Raw genomic sequence first — 24,913 nt, 5'->3', positions numbered from 1 at the left:
CAGTCACAATGGTGCACTGTGGGATACCACCCGGAAGCCAATGCTGTCTATTTGCGGCCACACCACCCCTAATCCGATATGGTAATACTGATTTCAGCGCTACTCCTCTCGTCGGGGAGGAGTACAGAAACCGGTTTAAAGGGCCCTTTCTATCGATGTAAAGGGCCTCGTTGTGTGAACGAGTGCAGGGTTAAATCGGTTTAACGCTGCTAATATCGGTTTAAACGTGTAGTGTAGACCAGGCCAGAGACAGCTCCTGGCTGGCTGCCATGGAGTTGCAGACTGAGGCCCTGATACAAGGGTAAAGAGAGTGCCGGAGCCACTTGGGAAATGACTAGATGGTGGACTGCAGTTTGCCACTGGCGGGAAGTGGCTGAACAGCAGACTGCAGGGTCCCCCAGAAGAGGAGAGCACAGTGTGTGGCACGGCTGGAGGGCTGTGTCACTGAAGAGGACGCCATGGTCCTTGGAGGGACGTGGGTCCAAGAGCAGGAGTCACGGCAGCAATGCATCACCCGAAGGGGGCGCACTCAGCCACAGAGCTAATTCCCAAGGTAGGCTGAGAAGGTGCCAGAGTGGTGAGTGGACCCCATTGCAATCACTGAAAAAACAAGTTGCCATCATACAGTTTATTAAGTGAAATTTCCTTATAGGTTTCATTAACCTTATTTTACTATAAATTCTTGCACAACTCTAACCAAATGTTAAAACGATAATAAACATTTTAGTTTTATTACTGGGGTCTCATTTGTTCCAGAATTTCATAGCCATGGGACAGGCTGTGGAATCCAACTCCCTATGCAGAATTATGCCCCTGAAGCTATGCTTCCATTAAAAAAAAAATTTTTTTGTTAGTATGGTTGTGCAGGGAACATTTAAAGTGTAAACAAGACCTGATGAAATGTCATCTTTCTGAGTGGAAGAGAACTTGAAACGAAGCTCTTGACTTCTACCTAACTAAAGGAAAAATGTGAAATTTCAAGAATGAGTTGGATTAAAAATAAACAAAATCCTCATATGCTTGATATATTCTTAATGTGTTTGAGTTTTCTTTTTCTTTGTAGTATTTTTACTTGATTCATTTTAGTGTGATTTATAGGGTATATTTTGTGTGCTGTTAATAATGTTTAGAAAATTAAAATTCATATTTTAATTATGCAAAAGTTTCTTCCTTGGGAAGTAGAATTGGAAGAGCTCTCCCACTGAAAACTTCAGTTAATAGGGAGGAAAAGGTGTATCACTCTTCATTATGGAGTTCAAGGATACAAAGCTTGACATTTCTAACTTGGGATTCTGTGAAAAGCCATAAAAGTCACCTCAGATAATCAATGCATATATTTGTGCTTTAAATAATGCAAAATGTTTATTTTGATATAATAGTTTAATTGATACTAAAGAGAAAAGAGCACTTTCAGATAAGGCTAAATGATTCAACTGTATCAAGTTAGTTAGGCTTAAAAAGTCTAACTTTTTTAAAAAGTATTTCCAGTCTTAATTTCAGAATTTCTCAGACTTCTTTTTGTAGAGCAATCAGTCCTTGCATCATTGAGAATTTGACACCAAAACCAGCCTCTCTTCCCTCTCAGTCCTACTCCATATATTTTTATATGCCCTGGCATCAGGAAGCATAAGTTAAATGTTTGAAAATAAAACAGTTTTTAGTGCCTAAACCATTGATTTGAAAAGAACAATCAGAGGAATCCTAAAATTAAGGAATGCGAGAAGAAACAAATTTAAGGTAGGCCACCTTGGCAAATTGATCTCATCTCTCTGGTCACATGGAATCATGTCATATGTGACATACTAGGGTATAATCCTGCCACACATACTTTATCAGACAATTAAGTTTTCAAATGATGCCTTACAAGGCATTCTTTGTGAAAAGATTATAATAATAGTGTGGTGGGGTATATTCGGTCACAATGAGTATGTATACATGTCATTTATATACGGAGGTACTGGCCATGGCTTCATAGTAAGGTTAAACTGAACTTTATACTTTAAGCAGGAATTTAACCTCTTAGTTATATATGAAGAGTACAGTGTATTCTTTTCAAATGTATATCACTTATTCTTTAAGTACAGAATGGATTTATATAGAGAGAGTGATCTATATCTGTGTAATATGCATATACTTATGAGTGTGATGGACAGTGTATGTGTGGTAAATAGTTCCAGAAGAACAGTGCTCTCTCCAAGTTGACTGGTTCTTCAAGTGATTGCTCATGTCCATTCAACTTAGGTGTACGTGCTCACCTCATGCACCAGTGCCAGAAGTTTTTCCCTCAGCAGAATCCGTAGGGGACAGGCTCTAGCACCCCCTGGAGTGGCGCGCACATGCTGCGGTATATAGGGCACTGTCAATTCCTCCCACGCTCAGTTCCTTCTTGCCAGATATGCACTTGTTGATTTATAGATTTTTCTACTGTAACAGCATTGGATTTTTGCCAAAAGCACAAAAATAATTTTGTCAGTAAAACACTAATTTTCCCATTTTAGATAAAACAGCTTGATGCTTTTGGTGTATGCTTAGCAAAATAATACATAAAATAATTTGTCCAAATAACCATAGAAGTAAGAGGCTTGTGTTGACAGTTGAGGTTTGAGAGACTGCAGAAATTTTACTGGAGCTATGTTGCTACTTATTATGATTTATTCAGTTATAAAGATCTTATTGTTCATTTTATACGTCTAGGTCTGGAAAACATTTTATTGAAGCTTCCTACAAAGTAAAAAATTGTAGATTTTTTTTTCCCTATGTAATGAAACAGAAAAAGAGAAGCAATTTTTTTTTACAATTGGGTGTGCAACATTAGTCACCTTCCAGTTTTCTGCAATAGTTGCTGTTTGTAGTGCTAAATAATCTTTTCTCTTTTATAAACATAAAAAGCTCCTGGATATGTGCTCTGAGTACCGTGTCAATTATTTTAAATTTCCAAATCCAGTAAAGTTTAATCAGCTCAGCTCATCTACCAAGCAGCAGCTCATAATTAATGTTAACATACCCAGTCATCTTCTCATCTCCTACTTGTCTGAGCTAAGAGGATGAACAGAATCTTCAGATGCATAAATTGGGGAATATTAAGTAGGAGAAGGGGAGGTTATTAGTTCTGCATAAATACTGGAATACTGTGTTCAGTTCTGGTTTCCATGCTTCAAAGGGGTTGTTGAAAAATTGGAAAGACTTCAGAAGAGAGCTACAGAAATTATTTGAGGTCTGGAAAACTAGGGAGAGACTAAAGAAGCTCCAGTACATTTAGTTTATCCAAGTAAAAGGTTAAGAGCTGACTGACCATGGTCTACAAGTACAAGGGGAAGAGATTTCTGATAGTAGACAGTTATTAATTTAGCAGAAAAAGGCATGATGAGAGCCAATGGCTAAAACTAGACAAAATCAGATTAGAAATAAGGCACACACTTTTCACAGTGAGAGTAATTCATTGTAATAACTTACCTAAGGATGCAGTAGATTCTTCATTAGTTAAGATTTTTAATCAACACTGGACATCTTTCTAAGGGAGATGTTTTTGCTCAGAGAGAACTTACTGTCTTGATGCAGAGATCATATTAGATGATCATAATATGGTCCTTTCTGGCCTTTCATTCGACCTCTGAAGAGTCATAGGTTGTAACATGTTGGCCCTGCAATGTGTCCTGAAATCAGTAAATCCTGGCTACTTAAGATCACGGACAGGAGGGCTTGCCAGAACTCTTAAAAGCAATTAATATTCAATTCAATTCAAATGTTTGATTTCCAATATTTAAGTATGGACCGAGATTTCTGAACCTTGTGGGTGAATAATGTGTGCTATGGATCAGTTCTAAGCAAGAGATTAACAATTTTACAGTTACAATGCAAAATTAAAATGTACACAAATTATTACGAAGTCTTTTGTAACACAGAAGGTAAGTTACTGTACCATGTTTGCCATTCATATGCTTGCTATCTTGGGCATCATCAGTATCATTGATCCATCACAACATACATCCATCACTTCTCCTCAGTCCAAGTCTTTCCTGGAAAGAACAGCCACAGGAAGTGTAAACGAGCATTCAGAAAGCAGTTCAGGTGGCACTTGTGGCCAATCAAATTAAAACATGGAACAGCTGCTTTGCACATGTTTATAACAAAGGCAAACACCATAGCGTAGTTCTCCTGTTGATCAACACAAGGTCAGAGATCAGGAAGCCCTTTATAATTCACAGTGTCGTCATCAAAAAATCAACACAGGGCACCAGCCTGCTCCGTGAATCTAGCAACATGGGCATCCTACTAATCTATAGACTTTTGAAAAGTAGTTGACTGAGATACTGTGTGAAATAGTGATGCTGTTTCCAAGGCTTGTTGTCCACGTATATTTAAACACTGTGTTGACACTGCAATGGCTCCAAACCACCACTTTTACCCTTTGTACCCTTGATTTCTTCCATGTAATCTTGATCTACACGCATGCAGCCAGTCACACTCTGGACTAGATTTTCAGAGTCTAATTAAATAAAGGTAATTCAAGAAACACTTTCTGGTGATCTCCCTCCTGCAGACAAGAAGCAATCATACTAGTCCACCCCTAGAAGCTCCCGGATCTAGTAAAATTCCAAAGCATCATTGCATGTAACTCTGCGTCACCAAAAACTGACTGAGTCACTGGGACTATTCCATAACCACAGCGATTGACACTGACAGCAAAGTGACATCCTTCCCAACAGATCTCCCCGGTTTTCTGCAATCTGTGACAGGCGTCAGAGGAAGAGAATTTGTACATCAGCAGTGTAAAATACAGGCAGGCGCAGACCGCATCCAACATAAGGAATTTTTGTAAGCCTATGCCCTCTCTGTGGAAGAAATAAAGAAAACCTGTCTTTCCTCCTTTGCATCTGTTAAATCAGTACTAAACTATAACTCGTAAATAAATGGTTCATGGGGGAGCCACGATTGTTTGGAAAAGGTTTTTAATTGATATTTTTTTGTTTGCTTTTAATTGAGACTCTTAAATTGGGCTTAAAAATCACCTGTGTCTTAACCGTGGGTCTGTGTCTGATGCTCCTGTTGCTGCAGGGATTGGGTGCCTCTGCGAAAGGCCACCTCCATGAGCAGAGAGACTCCCTGCTAGGGGAAGCATTGAGCAGGAAGCCTGTCAGCTGAAAGACCCCTGCTGGAGCAGAGGCAAAGAAAGCTTCCCAGTGCTAGCCATGTGACAGCAGCAGCACTGGCAGTTAGGGGAAAGGGGCTCAGGGAGAGACAGGGTCTCATTCTTATACTGGAACAACTTTTACCACGTGCTGATCCTACATGTAGCAAACATTTGGCTGAAGATGGTAGGTAAAGCAGAGCCTTTTAAATAGTGGCAGGACAACTGCCTCTTAGGGGCTTGTTTACATGGCAAGCCAGGGTGTGAATCTAGAACACTCAGTAATTTGCAGTTTGGATGCTGCAACAGCGTAATGGAAGTCCTGGTATGCAGCTTATCTTATTGCTCTGTTACTCAGTAAGCTGAGAGCTCACACAGGAAGCCAAAGTTGCAGACTTCTAGTAGTATTTGATAAAGGCTATCAGTATCTAGATTTTTTCATCAACTAAGGGTATGTCTACACTACGGGATTATTCCGATTTTACATAAACTGGTTTTGTAAAACAGATTGTATAAAGTCGAGTGCACTCGGCCACACTAAGCACATTAATTTGGTGGTGTGCATCCATGTAAAAGGCTAGCTTTGATTTCTGGAGCGTTGCACTGTGGGTAGCTATCCTATAGTTTCTGCATTCTCCCCCACCCATTGGACTTCTGGGTTGAGATCCCAATGCATGATAGTGCAAAAACAGCGTCGCGGGTGATTCTGGGTACATGTTGTCACTCATTCCTTCCTCCATGAAAGCAATGGCCGACAATCATGTCGCTCCCTTTTTCCCTGGATTGCCCTGGCAGACACCATAGCATGGCAACCATGGAGCCCGTTTTGCCTTTTGTCACTGTCACCGTATGTGTACTGGATGCTGCTGACAGAGGCGGTAGTGGAGTGCTACACAGCAGCATTCATTTGCCTTTGCAAGACAGCAGAGATGGTTATCAGTCGTTCTGTACCATCTGCCATGCCATTGTAAATTGGTGATGAGATGATGGTTATCAGTCGTTCTGTACCATCTGCTGCTGTCATGGGTGCTCCTGGCTGACCTTTGCTGAGGTCGGCCGGAGACGCAAAGACAAAAATGAGAATTGACTCCCTGGGTCATTCCCTCCTTTATGTTGTATCTAAAAATAGAGTCAGTCCTGCCTAGAATATGGGGCAAATGTACTAGAGAACCAGTGTACCAGAGAGCACAACCGATCAGTGTCAGATCCCGCAGAAATGATGAGCTACATGCCATTCTAGGAGGTGCCCCTGCAACAACCTCACCCGTTGCTTCCCTGCTCCCCCAACCCTCCTGGGCTACCATTGCAGGGTCCCCCATTTGTGTGATGAAGTAATAAAGAATGCAGGAATAAGAAACACTGACTCTTTAGTGAGATAAAGTGAGGGGGAGGCAGCCTCCAGCTGCTATGATAGTCCAGGCAGGACATTAAACGGTGGAGGGGAGAGGAGCCCAGCATCCCGCTGCTATGATAGTCCAGGTAGTACAGAATCTTTTCTTTACATATGAAAGGGAGGGGGCTGATGGAGCTCAGCCCCCAGTTGCTATGATGAAGACTGTTACCAGCCGTTCTGTACCATCTGCCGGGAATGATCGGGAGTCATTCCTATTTTTACCCAGATGCCCCTGGCCGACCTCACCTGAGGCCAGCCAGGAGCACTCACAGGATGATGACGAGGACGGCTATCAGTCCTTCTGCACTGTACCGTCTGCCACTAGAGAAAGGGAGGGGAGAGGATGCTGCTGTTCAGTGCCGCAGCACCGTGTCTACCAGCAGCATGCAGTAGACTTACGGTGACGTTGAAAAAAGTCAAGAAACAGTTTTTTCCCCTTTTCTTTCACGGGGGGGGAGGAGAGGGGGAGTAAATTGATGAGATATATCCTGAACCACCCCGGACAACATGTTTGACCCTACAGGCATTGGGAGCTTAGCCAAGAATACAAATGCTTTTCGGAGACTTCGGGGACTGTGGGATAGCTGGAGTCCTCGGTACCCCTTCCCTCCCTCCATAAGCGTCCATTTGATTCTTTGGCTTTCTGTTACGCTTGTCACACAGCACTGTCCTGTGAACTCTGTATCATAGTCTGGAGATTTTTTTCAAATGCTTTGGCATTTCGTCTTGTGTAACGGAGCTCTGATAGAACAGATTTGTCTCCCCATACAGCGATCAGATCCAGTATCTCCTGTACGGTCCATGCTGTAGCTCTTTTTGGATTTGGGACTGCATCGCCACCCGTGCTGATAGAGCTCCACGCTGGGCAAACAGGAAATGAAATTCAAAAGTTCGCGGGGCTTTTCCTGTCTACCTGGCCAGTGCATCCGAGTTCAGATCGCTTTCCAGAGTGGTCAAAGTGGTGCACTGTGGGATACCACCCAGAGGCCAGTACTGTCGATTTGTGGCCACACTAACCCTAATCCGACATGGCAATACCGATTTCAGCACTACTTCTCTCGTCGGGGAGGAGTACAGAAACTGGTTTAAAGAACCCTTTATATCGATATAAAGGGCCTCTGTGTGGTAGGGTGCAGGGTTAAATCGGTTTAACGCTGCTAAATTCGGTTTAAATGCATAATGTAGGCCAGGCCTAAGATATTTGTCCTGATTTATAACTTAAACCCCATGTTTCTGCTCTACTATGCTGTGCACTAGCCTTTCCTGAGTACAGTGTATTTTTATTGCTAGTAAGTCATCCTTACTTCACCTGTCTCTCCTGACTTTCGTTATCTCTTTTGTTTGGTCATTATATATTTGGGTCTGAAATTAAATTGCAGATTCTTTGTTGCACAACTATGTCTTAATTTTATTTTGAGGCATCTACTGAGTGCACTTTTGGGCTTTATAAAGCAATACGTTATAATAAATTGTGACTTGGGGACAAGGTATTCTCAATGCAGGGCCCTCTGTTGGATCAGATTCCAGAGCAGAGCCAGTGTTAGTTCTGCCTGGTATGTTCCAGGGATTGACTGTATCATTTCTATAGTTAATGAGGAGAGTTTTCTTTTTTAATAAGTTGGGAAGTTTGTAATTGTCGTTTTTCTTAGTATTATGTTAATTTGAATGGCTTTGTGCTCTTAGCACAAATGGGATAGGCACACTGTGTAAATCAAGAAAATGAAATGGAATCTATTTGGGCACAAACTTATCCTTATGGAAGTGATGGGAGTTACGCATGCCCAAAGAAGGGGTGATCTGGCCCTATGTTTTTTATTTATTGTGTATATAAAATCCTTTTCTAGCTCATAGACTTATTTTGTCTTAAACAGATGAAAACATATCTGAAAGCAAACCCAGTGATACCAGAGTTATGATCTTCTCCTCGTTTCGAGACAGCGTCCAAGAAATTGCTGAAATGCTTTCTCAGCACCATCCAATTGTCAGAGTAATGACCTTCGTTGGCCACTCCACAGGAAAGAGCATGAAGGGCTTTACACAAAAAGAGCAGCTTGAGGTAAAGATGTAATCAGTCTTGTTTGAGAAGATGGCTGTAGGGAATGTGATGTGCTAATATATATTGTATAGAAATGACTGTGTAGTTTCAAGTTCCATTAGTAAATTGCTGTACTAAGTAAACCACTGTACTAAGTAAACAACTGTGATCTCTAGACCTCTTGATGCCAACTGGAGAGGACCCAAGGGGTGCATAGGATTTTACAGGGATCCTCTGGATCATATACATGCATAATAGTTCACCAAAGGGTGGCATGTGTGGTCTCTACTGAAATCCAAGGGTCCACTGGTCATCATAATCATTGTGAAATGCAGGCATGCATAATATTTGTGGAGTTATTTATCTATAATAAAAACTATGTTCTTAAGGCCTGGGAGCTGAGGCAAGTCACCAAGAAGTGACAGACCTCACACATGTTCTTTTCAGACAGAAGGTAACAGATGATTTTCCCTCTGTTTGGTGATAAGTATTGTGTGTCTCACAATGAATGCCTATTTGCATAATCAGTGGAGGGGTATCCTGTTTATGACTAGGACCAAAGGACTAGCCTGTTATATAGGATTGCAAAGAAAAACACAGGATCCTTCACTGAGGAGACAAACTAACAGTATGTTTTATGAAAGGAGGGTAACAGCCAGCCTGACTGTAAAACACTGAAAGGACTTTGGGTGAGCAATAGTCTATAGCACATGAGAGTAGTTAATTAAGTTTAGGCTCTAGAATGCGTGTTATGATTTTATTTTATATGTAACAATTTGTTTCCATAGCTATTACTTAAATCTCTGTGCTACGTTAAATAAACTTATACTTGACTTCTCTATAAACCTATTTAAGTTCTGTGTGTTAAATGAAGCAGTGACTTGACGTGGAAGTGGTAAGCAGGGATGTACTGTGCTTTGAAAGTAGCAAATCTGTGAATGCTGTGGATGTCTAGTGGTTCAGGAGCTGGACACTCCAGGGAGATGCTTGGAGCTAACCTGTATAGAGAGAGTGGGGCCTGCGTAGGCCTAGAGGAGGGAGTCCTTGTGTTGCCCATGGCCAGTGGGGCTGGGGAGCTGACCCCCCAGCATACACAGACATGGCTTCCTTAGGCTAAAGTCAGATGATAGTGAGGTGCCTCTCAGCTCTGGGAAGCATGACATCCACTTGCAAAGTATTTTTCTTTCAGATCATCTGACCAAAAAGAAATGTATAAAAGAGAAAATATTTGCATTTAGTAATTTTGTTGTGTGATTTCTTTTAATAAAAAATATGCAATATTTGAAAAGAATGGAAATGTGCGTGGAATGAATTGAGCACAGTGCTTTTTTCCCTATGTTTTTTGGAATTCTAAAAGTTAAGATTTTAGGCTATGTCTTGACTTAGTGGAGTAGCAGAAATATATATTTGTAAAATTGAGCAACTGATTAGTAGGAGTAGATTGGTCTTATGTATGTGGTAGTTTGAGGCTGGATAAGGTGTGAAATGTCTTGATTTTGTATATAAGGGTAGAATAATATTAACAAATGCTGTGTGTGTCAGTATTATCAGTCGGCAGTTTAAAATGAAATACTTCACTGTTTTGGAAGGAGGTAGATTGTGCTTCTACAATTTTTAAACAAGCCGAAAAAATTTTAATCACAAGGCTGGAATATAAAAAGATGGTGAGAATTTATTTGAACAGTAGAGGAGATTTAAGATATGTGTTTTAATCCATTTTTAGGTGGTAAAATGCTTTCGTGAAGGTGGCTACAATACACTAGTCTCTACATGTGTAGGAGAAGAAGGTTTAGATATTGGAGAAGTTGACCTCATAATCTGTTTTGATGCTCAGAAAAGTCCAATTCGTCTTGTGCAGCGAATGGGTCGAACTGGGCGCAAGCGGAAAGGCAGAATTGTTGTCATACTTGCAGAAGGACGGGAACAACGGGTGAGTTAAGAAATCTCTCGTATTTTCTAACTTTTCAGTCTCATCACTTAGTCTCACAAAACAATTACGTGTAGATTAATTAAAATCCTGGGGAGCTTGATGATGGTGGTGAACTCTTTGCATTAATAGTTCAAATGTCCCATTTTGGATTTGCAAATACACTTTGATAGTCCTCCTTTTGTATAGCCACATTCCAGAAATGTTGGAAATGTGGAACTTTAGTACTTCAAGCTTTCATCTGTGTTTGGGATTTTTTTCAGTCTTAAGTCTTTCAAAGCCCTTGAGGCAGGTAAGTAATTATACCTATTATACAGATGGGTAAACTGAAGCATATAAGATTGTGACTTGCTCAGGGTCACAAAATGATTAGTGTCAGAGCTGGCATTAGAGTGGGGGCTTGGAGCTCCATGATCCCCCTCCACTGGTGGCTCCAAGCTGCCGGGGTCCCTTACTGCTCTCAGTAACGGCAAGGCGGAGCAGGGGTCCTCTGCCACTCACGGCGGCAGCAAGGCTCAGCAGCAGTCCTCTGGCACTTGCTGCGGCAGGGAGCGCAGTAGGAGTACCTCATAGCTCCCTGCCTCCGCAGGCAGCATGGGACCCTGCAGCTCCCATCTGGTGGTGCCTAAAGTCACAGAGGTCTTTGGAAGTCATGGATTCTGTGTCCTCCATGACTAAATAGTAGCCTTAGTGATAAGCACCTTGGAACAGCAGTGCCGAGTGTGAGGTGAGGTCTGAGGAGACTTACGTAAATGGAAATCTCCTGTGACTGTTAAAGAGCTGAGCATGCCATCCCAGCTTAACATTCTCACTCAATACTATTCCAGTCCAAGACGTGATGTTTGTATCTGGCTTAGAGTTTGAGATGACAGAGATTTGATTCTCAGACAAGGTATCCTAAGTCACTCCTGTCTGTTGAAGAGGAACCTCTCAGAAGGGCATATTGTATTTGAAAAGAAAAAAGTGGGCAATATCTTGTTTAAATGTCATAAGCAGATATTTTCAGTTCCTACCTACAAAATCTGCCTGATTATTGTACATGTTTAAAAGCTCCCTATGTCATGGGTTACTAATGTGGTCCTTTGCTGAAGCTTCCTTTTGAAGCAATTGGATTCCTGTGACCTTCAGGAAACCTTTGAGGCAGACTGGTATGATCATACATTTGTAAGCTTTAGATTCAACTTTAGCACAGGCTGGTCAGAGGAACTTAAACCCCACTTTTGGAAGGAAGATAGGAATGGTGGGAGTGGGGAATCAGGTCTCAGCTTTACATCCAAAGATTTTGGGGTAACAAGTGTAAGAGGCATTTGAAATCTCAGCCCCATAGGCTCTGAAGAGAAAAATGATTCAGGATGGTTGTCAGACAATTCCATACAGATTTTTCAAGGAGTATGCTGACCTACTAGCACAATGTTTGTTTCCCTACATACATTTTCTCCCTTAAAAAGTATCATCTAACAAAAACTTCTTGCAAACTGATTGAGAGCTGGCATTCTTCACTTGTAAGTAATCTTTTCAAATACAGTCCAAGTTAGCAGTGACCAGAAGTGGTTGCCAACTGATGGCCTCTTTTGTCTCAGTATGGTCCTATTAGACAGATGTCTGCATCACAGAAGCAATCACTTTTAATTGGCATTTATTGGACTTCTCCTTTCATGCTTTTAATAAGAAAAACAAAAGAAATAGCATTGTTGTGTTTTATACAGAAGTTTCATCCTGGTGAAGAAAGAGTATATAGACTATTATAGTTTTAAACCCCATAATTTTGCATAACTGGGAAAATTTAAATAGCCAAAAATCTAAAAAAAAAGAAAAAATTAAAATATAGCTATTAATCGAAATTTGAAAAATAGAAATCAAATTTGGCCAAGCCTAGTCACATTGTATCTAACCTGGATTACCCTAAACTACAGGCAAGGGTGTTCCCCCTTCTACGTCTCTCTCTCTCTTCCCCCTCCCCCTTCCAAGGGGCATGCCCACTTTTGATACTATGTACAAAAAATTAAATTCTGTATAATGTTGTTGTCATTATGCCTTACTTGAGGGTTTCTTATTCAGATGACATTCTCAGACATCTCTGTATGTTCTTCAGTGCTATATATTATGCTCGGAATGGTTTTCATAAATGAATTTGTCAGGCCATCTCTTCACCTCATTTTACTTGCCTACGGTAAGTGAGTGGAACGGCAAGAATGGAGTGGGAAGAAAGGGAGTGGCAATCTTTTTTGTTCTGTGTTTTGGGTTTTTGTCCCCATTGGAACTTTTAAGATGTGGACATGTTTTTCTGTGTAACCAGATGACCTGATTGTCATCTATATCTCTCTCCTTTTCCTCTGTTTGCCCTGAGATGGGGTCAGATTGTGAACCCCTTACTCACACAAGTAGTTCCATTGACTCCATTGGGGCGATTCATGTGAGTAAAGGACTCACAATCTGGCTTTGGTGTATTTGGCCTGTATTTTTTTGTTTTTGTAACATGTGTTTGGGGACTCCAACATTCATACTTTTGTTACGTATTATATTTTTAAGTGCCCTTTTAATTCTTAGCTAGAAGGTGAAACTCTCCAGTAACAAGTGGCTTATCCTCTGTTTTACAGACTTACAATCAAAGCCAGTCCAACAAAAAGAGCATTTACAAAGCAATTTCAGAAAACAAAATGCTTCACTTTTACCAGCAAAGTCCTCGTCTGATTCCTGAAGGAATAAACCCAAAGTTGCACAAAATGTTTATCACTCCCGCAGTATATGAACCAAATAATTCAAGATCACTTTCCAAAGAGAGAAGATCCAGCTCACTCCGGCATAAATCCGCTCTCTTTTCCATGGGCACAAGTAAGATTATGATGATTTCTTTATATGTATTGTGTAACCCAGGGGTCAGCAACCTTTCCGAAGTGGTGTGCTGAGTCTTCATTTATTCACTCTAATTTAAGGTTTCACGTGCCAGTAATACATTTTAACATTTTTAGAAGGTCTCTTTCTCTAAGCCTATAATATATAACTAAACTCTCTTGGTAGTCCATCGATCCGATTATGACAAATCTGTGCAGATCATCTGTTGGTCTCATGGTGTGCCCTCGGCTGACTATACAAGCCAATTCTAGAGGTGCACATTTTGCTGCAGATGATGCATGGGAAGTTCGCGGTTAGTGGGTTGTGTGCTGCTGGTGCTCTGTGACATCATTCGCGTGCCTCTTATAGACGCCGTTGGCAGTCTTCCTCAAAGGTGATGCAGGTATTCCTGACTGTTGCACGTCACTGTGGTCTGTCGCTGGCAGCATCCTCCAGGTCCCTAGGTTAAACTATTGTTGTATGAAAAGTAAATATGTTTTATAAAATGTTTAAGAACCTTCATTTAAAATTAAATTAAAATGCAGAGCCCCCCGGAACAGTGGCCAAGACCTGGGCAGTGTGAATGCCACTGAAAATCAGCTTATGTGCCACCTTCGGCACGCGTGCCATAGGTTGCCTACCCCTAGTGTAACCAGTGGTACTTAACCTAGTTACCATTGTGGGCCATATCCAATACTACCTGTATGGCCCTCAGGATGTCACATGGACCGCAGCTGTGTGCTCATTGGGTCGCAGGTTGAGAACCATTGGTGTAAACTGATGTCCTGACTGCATTGTGGTCCTGAAACGTGCACAAAACTGTTCATAAGTGTTATGGGTTGTTAGTAAAAATATAATTTAACTTACTCAAAACTTTTCAGTTCCAATATTATGATGAGACCAGTTGTTTATATACAAGTTCCAATTCTTTCAGCATCCTTGAATCAGTTATTCCCTTAATGTGTATAGGGTGAATCAGCTATTTGTATCACTTCTCCTGTCATAAACAGATGGTTAAGGGTTAATGTCCCTTTTACCTGTAAAGGATTAAGAAGCTCAGTAAACCTGGCTGACGCTTGACCAGAGGACCAATAGGGGGACAAGATACTTTCAAATCTTGGTGGAGGGAAGTCTTTGTTTGTGCTTTTTGTTGTTGTTGTTGTTGTTGTTCGCTCTTGGGATTAAGAGGGACCAGACGTACATCCAGGCTCTCCAAATCTTTCTGAGTCAGTCTCTCATGTTCCAGCCTTGTAAGTAATTAGCCAGGCAAGGTGTGTTAGTCTTATTTTTGTTTCCTCAACTTGTAAATGTTTCTTTTTGCTGGAAGGATTTTACCTCTCTTTGCTGTAACTTTGAACCTAAGGCTAAAGGGGGTTTCCTCTGGGCTATATGAATCTGAATACCCTGTAAAGCATTTTCCATCCTGATTTTACAGAGATGATTTTTATCTTTCTTTCTTTAATTAAAAGCTTTCTTTTTTTTTAAGAATCTGATTGATTTTTCCTTGTTTTAAGATCCAAGGGGATTGGGTCTGGACTCACCAGGGATTGGTGGGGGGAAAGGAAGGGGGATGGTTAATTCCTCCTTGTTTTAAGATCCAAGGGGTTTGGATCTGTGTTCACCAGGGAAGTGGTGAAGCCTCTCAAGGCAATCCAGGTAGGGGAAAGTTTCGGGGGGACAGAAAGTGCCCCAGACACTGAAATTCTGGGTGATGGCAGTGTTAACAGATCTAAGCTAGTAATTAAGCTTAGAAGGGTCCATGCAGGTCCCCCACATCTGTACCCTAAAGTTCAGAGTGGGGAAAAAACCTTGACATCTCCTTAATGCCACTCCCAAGTGTTTGCTAGGTCTTAAACAAGTAATATTGCATCAAAATGTTTTTGCATCTTTATCAGGCTCCGTAACTTAAGCAGAAATTGTTTTCTTGACTAATTTTAATAATAATAGAAAAACAGCTGAAAATTCACCACATTTTAGCAGATAACTATAGATGCAATGCTCCCTGTTTGCAGAGCTCTTGTTTCAGTCTGAAAAATGGCAAGGACTTAGAGTTGATCCATTGGAACCATAGATTCCTAAATCAGAAGGGACCACTGTGATAATCTAATCTGACCTCATGCATTACACCGGTCATAGAACTTCCCCACAATAATTCCTCGAGCAAATCTTTTTAAGAAAAACATCCAGTCTTCATTAAAAAAAAAATTAATGATGGAGAATCCACCGTGGTAAATTGTTCAAACGGTTAATTACCCTGTACACTCTCTGCCAAAAAATTTATGCCTCATTTCCAGTCAAGCACCAGCTAATAGCCTTTGGGTCATGTTATACCTTTCTCTGCTTAAACTGAAGAACCCATTATTAAATGTTTGTTTCTCATGTAGATACCATTGGCTATTTCTCATTCTCCTGTTTGGTTATTCCTATCTGTTCTGAGAGTTCCCCTCTTCTGACCAAAGACTCTTCTAATATAGTAGAAAAGGTAAAGGTGTGATCAACACCACAGCTTGTGTCCTGGGAACTGCTTGTTCTACCACTTGAGATTAGGTTCCTCCTAAAAGTTTTTGTAGTAGACATAATCTAGCCCCTTCCCTTCTTCTCTCCTCCCTAGAGTTGATAATTCATCTCTGAAAACAACTTGGCTCATTCCAGTGGTGTACAACCTAAAGGAAAATGTCAATGAATTCTAGTACTTCATTATAGGACTACTGAAAACTTACATAAACAGAATATGTCTTTAAATCCCTCTTAATCCCTTTTCTCAAAGAAAGATGGAGTTTTGTAAGATTATACTTGGGGGGAGGAAGGAGGGGGCAGACACTGAGATCAAAGACAGGATATTGGGCTAGATGGACCTTTGGTCTGACCCAATATGGCTGGTCTTATGGCTATGGTGCCAAACAAATGAATATTTCTAGATGTTGTAGACAACAATCTAAATTATAAGACCAACAGTAAAATGTTCATTTATTTCCATTAATTTAATCACTACCGTATTTTGAAATGCCTTTTCAATTTTTTTTACTTAGAACTTTGCTTGTAATTTCAAATACTCTTCTGCATTCACATACTGAACTTGAGTAAGCCTCTGATCTGTGGTTTTGTATTAAAGTAATATACTTATGTCACATATATCTTTTTTACAGTTATTCTTTAGCTCTAAAGTTCCCTACTTATTACCAATATATGATTGTTTCAGTAGACAACAATTTGTCTGAAATTTTTTTTAATTACATCATATTTAAGAGTGCTGATGCGTTTTTCGTAGTGACAAATCTTATGTCTCTTGTTGCAAATGAATGCTTTAATTTGGGGTTTTAAAAAGGTAAAAATGTATCTGCTGTGCCAGCGTTGCTTTTGGCCAACAATCATGACATCAGAACACACACTGGACTTTTAGTTTACAAAGTGGTGGTAAGTCTCCTCTCTGCTTGTGACTCTGGGTGGCCTGTCAAAAAACACCTGAAAAACATGGAATGCCAGCACCAGCACTTTCTTTGGAAGATCCTCAACATAAAGTGGGAGGATCATCGCACTAATATCAGTGTCCTCACAGAGGCCAACATCGTCAGTGTTGAGTTCCTCATTATCCAACACCAGCTGCGGTGGAGGGGGCACTGTGCGCTCATACCCGATTTACGCTTACCAAAACAACTACTGTATGCCCAGCTCTCCAAAGGAGAAAAGAAACTGGAAGGCCAAAAGAAACGCTTTAAAAACATCCTCAAGATAAACATCAAGAGACACGACATCGACACCACACACTGGGAGACAGCAGTCCAGGATAGGGATAACTAGTGAAGACTTGTCAAAAAAGGGCCGTCCACTTTTGAGGAAAATCACCTTGCCCTGATCGCAGAAAAACACCGGAAAAGAAAGGACAGATGACTGTCACACAACAATCTTGGCCCAAGCCTGACTTCCAACACTACCTGCAATGTCTGCCAATGAGTTTGCGGCTCAAAGATTAGATTCCTCACTCACCAGAGGACCCATCAAAATAAAACCTGTGAAAGAGATCATCCTTGACCTCGAGGGATCGCTGATAAACTTGTGCCAACATGTGCCAACATGCCTCCCCATTCCTCTACATTTTAGTACAACACTGCTCGTTGGTGTGAAATCGCACTGTGTCCTCCAATTGCTTGGCACATTTCTTTTCCTATGAGATAAATGTACTTGCTGGTGAGTGGAACAGTATCTATTATTGTTTTTAAACCAGAGATCCTAATTATTTGAGTAATCTGTTTAAGAGGCTATTTTTTAGATATAGTGTTTGCTGTAATAGCCCACTCATCGTGTGGAATAGTGAGCTGTTTGACCATTGCCACCAACCAAAGTGCATGCAATCATACTTCTGAAGTTCTGGCAACCTCATCTTAACTCCAGCCCTCACCTTCCTCCAGTAGCCTGAGTACTACCTAACATATGGTTCAGATGGTCAGGACTGTACGCAAGGGTCAAGGGAAGGAATTAGGTGCCCAGCCTGTAGTACAGTCATTATGCCATTTTCTGCCGGCCCTTACTGCACCTCCTCTCATCTTGATACATTCTCTTTCTCCGCTGGGAGGATGAAGATCCATTGAGTTTGAGTCCTGGTAGGTACTTGAGAGGTACCTCATCTAAATGGATCCTAAAATTGCTGCTGTCCTGCTTCAGAAGTAAGCATCTGAAGAAAGAGGCCTGCAGCCTCTTCAACTCAGTAGGATTAATTCCTCTGTGGCTTGGTTTCTTAACCAGCTTCTGAGAAGGCCTGGAAGGAAGGGAACTTGGTAAAACTTGCAGACTCTGCTCCCTCCAGCTCCATCTTGTTTCCATCCCGTTGCCCATGCCAGACTCAGGTGTCGCTTGGTAGAGCATGTTCAATTAGCCACTTTCCTCTCCTTGAGCAGCAGCTGCCTGCAAGTTTGATTCTTGCTGAAAGCTCTCCTCTCAGAAGCTTACCTCTCTGAGGCCTGGTCTACATTGGGAATTTGCCAGGCTTCCAGCAGCTGATGGTCAGCCACTGTGGTGCTGCTCTGTTGAAGCTGATGCCTGCTTGAGAAAGCATGAGGGTTTGGGGAGGAGAGATTATTTGTTTCCAGCTGGTTCATTCCAGCAGTTAGAAATATCAGGACTTAGAAGGAAAGGTTAGAGCACACCATAGGAAAAGGAAGATCATTTTCCTGGTACGACCAGACAATTCCAAACCAAGGATTTTGAGCTTGTTTCCTTTGTATTGGAACTTTTGCATCAAGGAATGCTACTCTCACATAAGAATGTGTCTGCTTTCCCTCTTGACCTGGATATTGAGAAGATTAAGAGCTCATGGAAGGCTTTAGACTTTAAAACCGATCTACACAAATTGCAGGTGCTCCCCAGGAACTTTTTGTGACTCATAAGCTACTCTCCAGAAGATTGATTCAGCCATTTTATTTAATCAGAGTATTTACATTGCCTCCATCCCTGTGCTATCTCACCAACATGGTCATTGCAATGAGCTATCTTTTTCTAAAATTCCTTTTTTTTTTTTTAAACACTTTTAAAATATTACTGAACTGCTAATTCCCTAATCTGGCTTTTTAATGTCCAATGTGTTGGATCAGAGAGTGCTGCTTTTGAGCCTGCTCTGGAATCCAGAGGCATAACTGGTAAAGGGCCCTTGGAAATAAAATGGAAAATGCTGAGGCAGTAAAACCTTTCTATACTTGTCACTGTAGGGTTTTATGTGACTGAAGTGTATGGAGTAAATTAAAATGTCTAAATATCATATTTATAGGCTGGTTATGGCTGTACTGAAGAACTTTATTATGTGTTGAATAATTTGTCATGGAAGGATGAAAATACTAGTCAAATGACATATGACTGCTTGGCCTTGCTGCAGATACCACTCTCCACACCATGTCTTCTAACCCTCTGGTCAGAGCACATCTGGTTGGTACTGTGTCATCATCCAGTGCTTTCACGTGGGATGCTGATGTTGCTAACAGTGATACAGCAGAACTGATGTTAATAATGGGAAATATTAAAAAAATTAGCCTGATGTAGACAAGACTGTAATTTCTGATTGTTTAATTTTTTACTTGATCTTGGTTGCCACATTGCTGGGTGTTGCAGACCAAATTACTCAGTCACCTTGACTGTCGTCCTGGTCTCTCCCCACTCTTCTACAGCTGCTAGTTTTGATACTAAATTCGGCAGGATTTGTCTTCACTGATGCTCATAAAAAAAATTCATATTAGTGTAGAAAGCTATTCTATGTTATAATTATTAGGAGCCAAAAAATTAGCTATTGAGATGATATTAAATGGATTTAGTAGGGAGCTCATTGAAACACTGCTTAGCTGCTAGGCTGCGTCACATGACTTCCCTACACATTCAGTTTGAAGGCAAAATCATGCTGACCTGTGATATTACACTGTTGTTCAAGGGGACTTACAAAAACTCAGTAAAACTTAACTTCAGGAATCCTGCCTGAATGTTCGGCTTTAAAAGCAAATTAAAAAGGGCTCCAGGAGTCCTTCTGAATGTTATGTTACTTTCTGACAACATGCATGAAGGGTTTGGGGATTTTGCAGTATGGTCCAAACATAATAGTGTGGTGCGCTGAACATCATAGATTTATTTTGGTTAACAAGAAAATCTTTCATATAGCTTTCTAAGTATTAACCATTCTAATCTGTTTGAAGGAACAAGTTTAGAATCACGATGCTTTAGCATATTCCATCTCAAGTGATACACTTTATACTTCAGAACAAACAGATTACATTCACGTCATTAAGTAACAATGAAGTTTTTAACTGAGCTCAGAAAGCCTATATCTTAATATCTGTTAGATTTGTCCGCTCCATGCTACAACAGTGGAAAAAGTCTGTTTTTTAAAAAGCTACTAGAGAAGATTATTCCTGTTGAAAAATAGTTCACAAAAGGCAGATCAAGGAATCATAGAATACACTGGTCTACAATTTTTGAGAAGTCATCTGCTTCAGAGATAAAATGTGATATTTATTATGTATTTTGATGTGCTGAATTCATATATGACAATTAAAACAACTGATTGGCTACTGTTTCTAAGATATTTAAGTTTTTACATTTTATGTCTATGTATATTGTGTAGATAGTAGAGTTTTAATCATAAATTGTAAACCTAGGTCTTTTCATGTGTTTATGGTTGCTTTACATGAGAATATTTCACCTGTCCTGTTTATGTAAAACACTTTAAAAATTAGCAAAAGGGTTATATTAATAAAATGTATTATGAAACAAAAGGCAATAAACTATTATGTACATAGTTTAGTCCTATTCAGTGTCTACTCAGCGCTTCTTGGCTTGTATCTTGTATTCATTAAATGGAGCATCTCTTGTCACTGTCCAGCAATAGTCTGCAAGCATTGATGGGCTCCATTTGCCCTGATAGCCTGCCAGGAGATTCCACTGCTGTAGTCTGGAGCCCAACAGCTCTGCCTTACTCTTGGGTAGTTCCAAATCCCTGACAAGGTCATTCAGTTCACCTTGTGTTGTGAGGTGTGGTTCAGAGGAGGAGGATGGGAGAAAATGTGGGTCCTGTGACATTGATGGTTCAGGACTAGAAGTTTCATCCTCTTCCTCTTCCTCATCTGACTCAAGTGAAAATGATTCTGGTGCATCAGGAACCAGCAGTCCTTCTCCGTGGGGTACTGGACGTATAGCTGATGGAATGTTTGGATAATGCACAGTCCACTTTTTCTTCTTTGACACACCTTTCCCAACTGGAGGCACCATGCAGAAGTAACAATTGCTGGTATGATCTGTTGGCTCTCTCCAAATCATTGGCACTGCAAAAGGCATAGATTTCCTTTTCCTGTTCAACCACTGGCGAAGATTTGTTGCACAAGTATTGCAACATATGTGTGGGGCCCACCTCTTGTCCTGATCTCCAATTTTGCAGCCAAAATAAAGGGGATAGGCTTTCTTAACCATAGTGGTTATATTGCGCTTTTGTGATGCAAAAGTCACTTCACCACAAACATAGCAGAAGTTATCTGCACTGTTCATACAAGTACGAGGCATCTCTGCTCACTCTGGCTAAACAGAAATGTGTCCCTTTGCAAAATCAAACACTGACAAATAAGAGAGCATGCCACTGTATGATTTCTAGAGCTGATACAGGGCAATTTGTTCAGCAGAGTGAGGTAAGCTTCCTTATGATTGCATCATCCATGACTTCTAGGGATAACATGATGCAATTCATATCATGTATAATGCAATACCAGCTTCAGATTGCATCATTCATTGTTTTGCCTCAAAAGCCAGTACTGTCCAAACCCTGTCATAGATTTATTCATAGATCCAGTCAAAGATGTATTTTAGTCATTGCTGGTTTAAATTGAGATCCCTTCCCTTTATAACTCACTTATCCTCCGCCATTCCCAAGTAAAGGGTTGTATATACTGACCCAATAGCATATCTTGAAAACTAGAGCCAATCAACAATTTTTAGCATCATTTTCGTTCTCAGTGACCCAGAATTAGTAAAGTTGGACTACATTTATTTCAGAAGCATTTTGACTGTAGAGCAGTGATATTAGAGTTGGAAGAGACCTCAGGAGGTCATCTAGTCCAATCCCCTGCTCAAAGCAGGATCAACATCTACTAAATCATCCCGGCTGGGCCTTAAAAACCTCTAAGCATGGAGATTCCACCACCTCCCTAGGTAACCCATTCCAATGCGTCACCACCCTCCTAGTGAAATAGTGTTTCCTAATATCCAACCTAGACCTCCCCCACTGCAACTTAGGTATATCTCCATAGATAGATAGATAGATAGATATAGAACTGGAAGGGACCCCAAAAGGTCCTTGAGTCTAGCCCCCTGCCTTCACTAGCAGGACCAAGTACTGATTTTGCCCCAGATCCCTAGGTGGCCCCCTCAAGGATTAAATCAGAGGTCGGCAACCTTTGAGAAGTTGTGTGCGAAGTCTTCATTTATTCACTCTAATTTAAGGTTTCACGTGTCGGTAATACATTAATGTTTTTAGAAGGTCTCTTTCTATAAGTCTATAATACATAACTAAACTATTGTAGTATGTAAAGTAAATAAGGTTTTTAAAATGTTTAAGATTTTGAATGTTAAAATTAAATTAAAATACAGAGCCCCCTGGACTGGTGGCCAGGACCTGGGCAGCGTGAGCGCTACTGAAAATCAGTTTGCGTGCCGCCTTCGGCATGTGTGCCATAGGTTGCATACCCCTGGATTAAACTCACAACCCTGGGTTTAGCAGGCTAATGCTCAAACCACTGAGCTATCCCTCCCCCACACTGAGACCATTGCTTCTTGTTCTGTCATCTGCCACCACCGAGAACAGCCTAGTTCCATCCTCTTTGGAACCCTGCTTCAGGTAGTTGAAGGCTGCCATCAAATCCCCCCTCACTCTTCTCTTCTGCAGACTAAATAACCCAGTTCCCTCAGCCTCTCTTTGTAAATCATGTGTCCCTGCCCCCAATCATTTTCGTTGCCCTCCACTGGACTCTCCAATTTGTCCACATCCCTTGTGTAGTGGGGGAACCAAAAATGGATGCAGTACTCCAGGTGTGGCCTCACTAGTGCCGAATAGAGGGGAATAATCACTTCCCTCGATCTGCTAGCAATGCTCCTACTAATACAGCCCAATATGCCGTCAGCCTTAATGGCAACAAGGGCACACTGCTGACTCATATCCAGCTTCTCATCCACTGTAATCCCCAGGTCCTTTTCTGCAGAACTGCTACTTAGCCAGTCAGTCCCCAGCCTGTAGCGGTGCATGGAATTCTTCCTTCCTAAGTATAGGACTCTGTATTGGTCCTTGATGAAACCTCATCAGATTTCTTTTGGCCCAATCCTCCAATTTGTCTAGGTCACTCTGGACCCTATCCCTACCCTCCAGTGTGTTTAGTGTCTACCTCTCCCCACAGTTTAGTGTCATCTGCAAATTTGCTGAGGGTGCAATTAATCCTATCATCCAGATCATTAAGAAAGATGTTGAACAAAACTGACCCCAGGACCAACCCGTGGGGCACTCCGCTTGATACTGGCTGCCAACTAGACATCGAGCAGTTAGTCACTACCCGTTGAGCCCGACAGACAGCTTTCTATCCACCTTTTAGTCCATTCATCCAGTCCATACCTTTTTAACTTGCTGGTAAGAATACTGTGGGAGACCGTATCAAAAGTTTTGCTAAAGTCAAGATATATCACATCCACCACTTTCCCCATATCCCGGATCCTTCAAGAAAGGATAAACATTACAGGAAAATAACATGGTATTAAATTGTAAACACTCTCTTAGTTCAGGACCAAGTCATTATTCACTCTGATATTCACTTCACTGTGTTACCTTTGCAAGTTTGTACACTACAGAAAAATGAAGTACCTTACCCAGCGGGTGTTAAAGTGCATCATGTGTGACAAACTCAAAGGTGACGCAAAAGTATGAGTACCAACCTCAGGGCAGACTGTTAAAAACCAGGGCATAAACCCCAAACGGATTGTGAGTTCCAAGCTTAGATTTCACCAACCAACTGCACTAAGTGCCAACTCTTCAAAGACTTTTTAACAGCCTCAGCACAGAGTTACAGACAGTCCCCTTGAGTACTGCAGTCTGTCTTGCCACCCAAGTGAGCGTATCTTTATGAGTGATGGCCCCTTACAACAAGAATCACAGCAATATTCAAGTTACTCTTAATCCCAAAGGACCCCAGTCACTTACTTCACGTCAGTTGCACTTTGGGTCTCAAACCAAAGACAGTGCTTGTGGCCAATCACATAGTAACCTATGTTAGGGTTTATTAAAGAAGAGAAGGAAATTAGATTGTTATTGACAAGGTTAAATCAGGCAAACATAGACACAGAAATGAGTTACAGTAATATAGGCTTCTATCATCAGCAAGCTCTATTTGCTCTTTAGGCTAACCCAGGCTAAGCAGCTGGGGATCTCTTGCTTATTCCACTCCCCCATGGTGACAGGTTTCATAATGGTAGCTGTGTTAGTCTGTATCAGCAAAAAGAAGGAGGAGTACTTGTGGCACCGTAGAGACTAATAAATGTGTTAGTCTCTAAGGTGCCACAAGTACTCCTCATTCTTCCTCCTTCCCCAGAATCCAAGCAGCATAGAGATAGCTAGTTCCTTTGTTTGGGGTCTTTATTCCTCTTCTGCCATGTGCTCTGAGCTGCAAACTCAGCTGATGGGAGGAGTCCGCTTGCATGACTCCTCTTCACGAGGAGGAGAGCAGAAAAACAATCGTAGAACCATAGGGTTAGAAGGGACCACAAGGATCATCTAGTCCAGTGATTCTCAGACTTTTTTTTCATGGACTACTTGAAAATTGCTTGGCAGACCACCTAATGATCTTTCCAAATGTTGTTTGTACCATTAACTAACTATTGTAAAGCGCTTTGGATAAAAGCGCTATATTAAAAAAAACTTTATAATAATTAACGTTTTTTGTTCTACAAATAAAAGCACACAACTCATATTTTAATATCAGTAGTCTTACCTTTCTAATGCGATGGGTGTGCCCTCCCTCCCCTGCTGCAGCAGGCCCCGAGCTGGGGCTGGTAAGCAGAGGCTTCCAGCTCTCGCCGAGCTGAAGTTCAGCAGTAGAC

At 41.1% G+C, this 24,913-nt stretch overlaps 1 protein-coding gene across 1 annotated transcript in view; it reads left to right on the top strand.

Moving 5' to 3' along the window:
* The window catches only part of FANCM (FA complementation group M), a 171,457-nt gene that overhangs the window by 95,115 nt on the left and 51,429 nt on the right, over positions 1-24,913 (top strand). The window contains 3 exon segments of the mRNA XM_050954582.1: positions 8,393-8,577; positions 10,280-10,486; positions 13,081-13,315. Coding sequence (XP_050810539.1) covers positions 8,393-8,577; positions 10,280-10,486; positions 13,081-13,315 — 627 coding nt within the window.

Source organism: Gopherus flavomarginatus, chromosome 5, assembly GCF_025201925.1.
Source record: "Gopherus flavomarginatus isolate rGopFla2 chromosome 5, rGopFla2.mat.asm, whole genome shotgun sequence".
NCBI lineage: Eukaryota > Metazoa > Chordata > Testudines > Testudinidae > Gopherus > Gopherus flavomarginatus.
The sequence above is the reverse complement of the archived record's forward strand: the minus strand, read 5'-3'. Positions and strand labels throughout refer to the sequence as shown.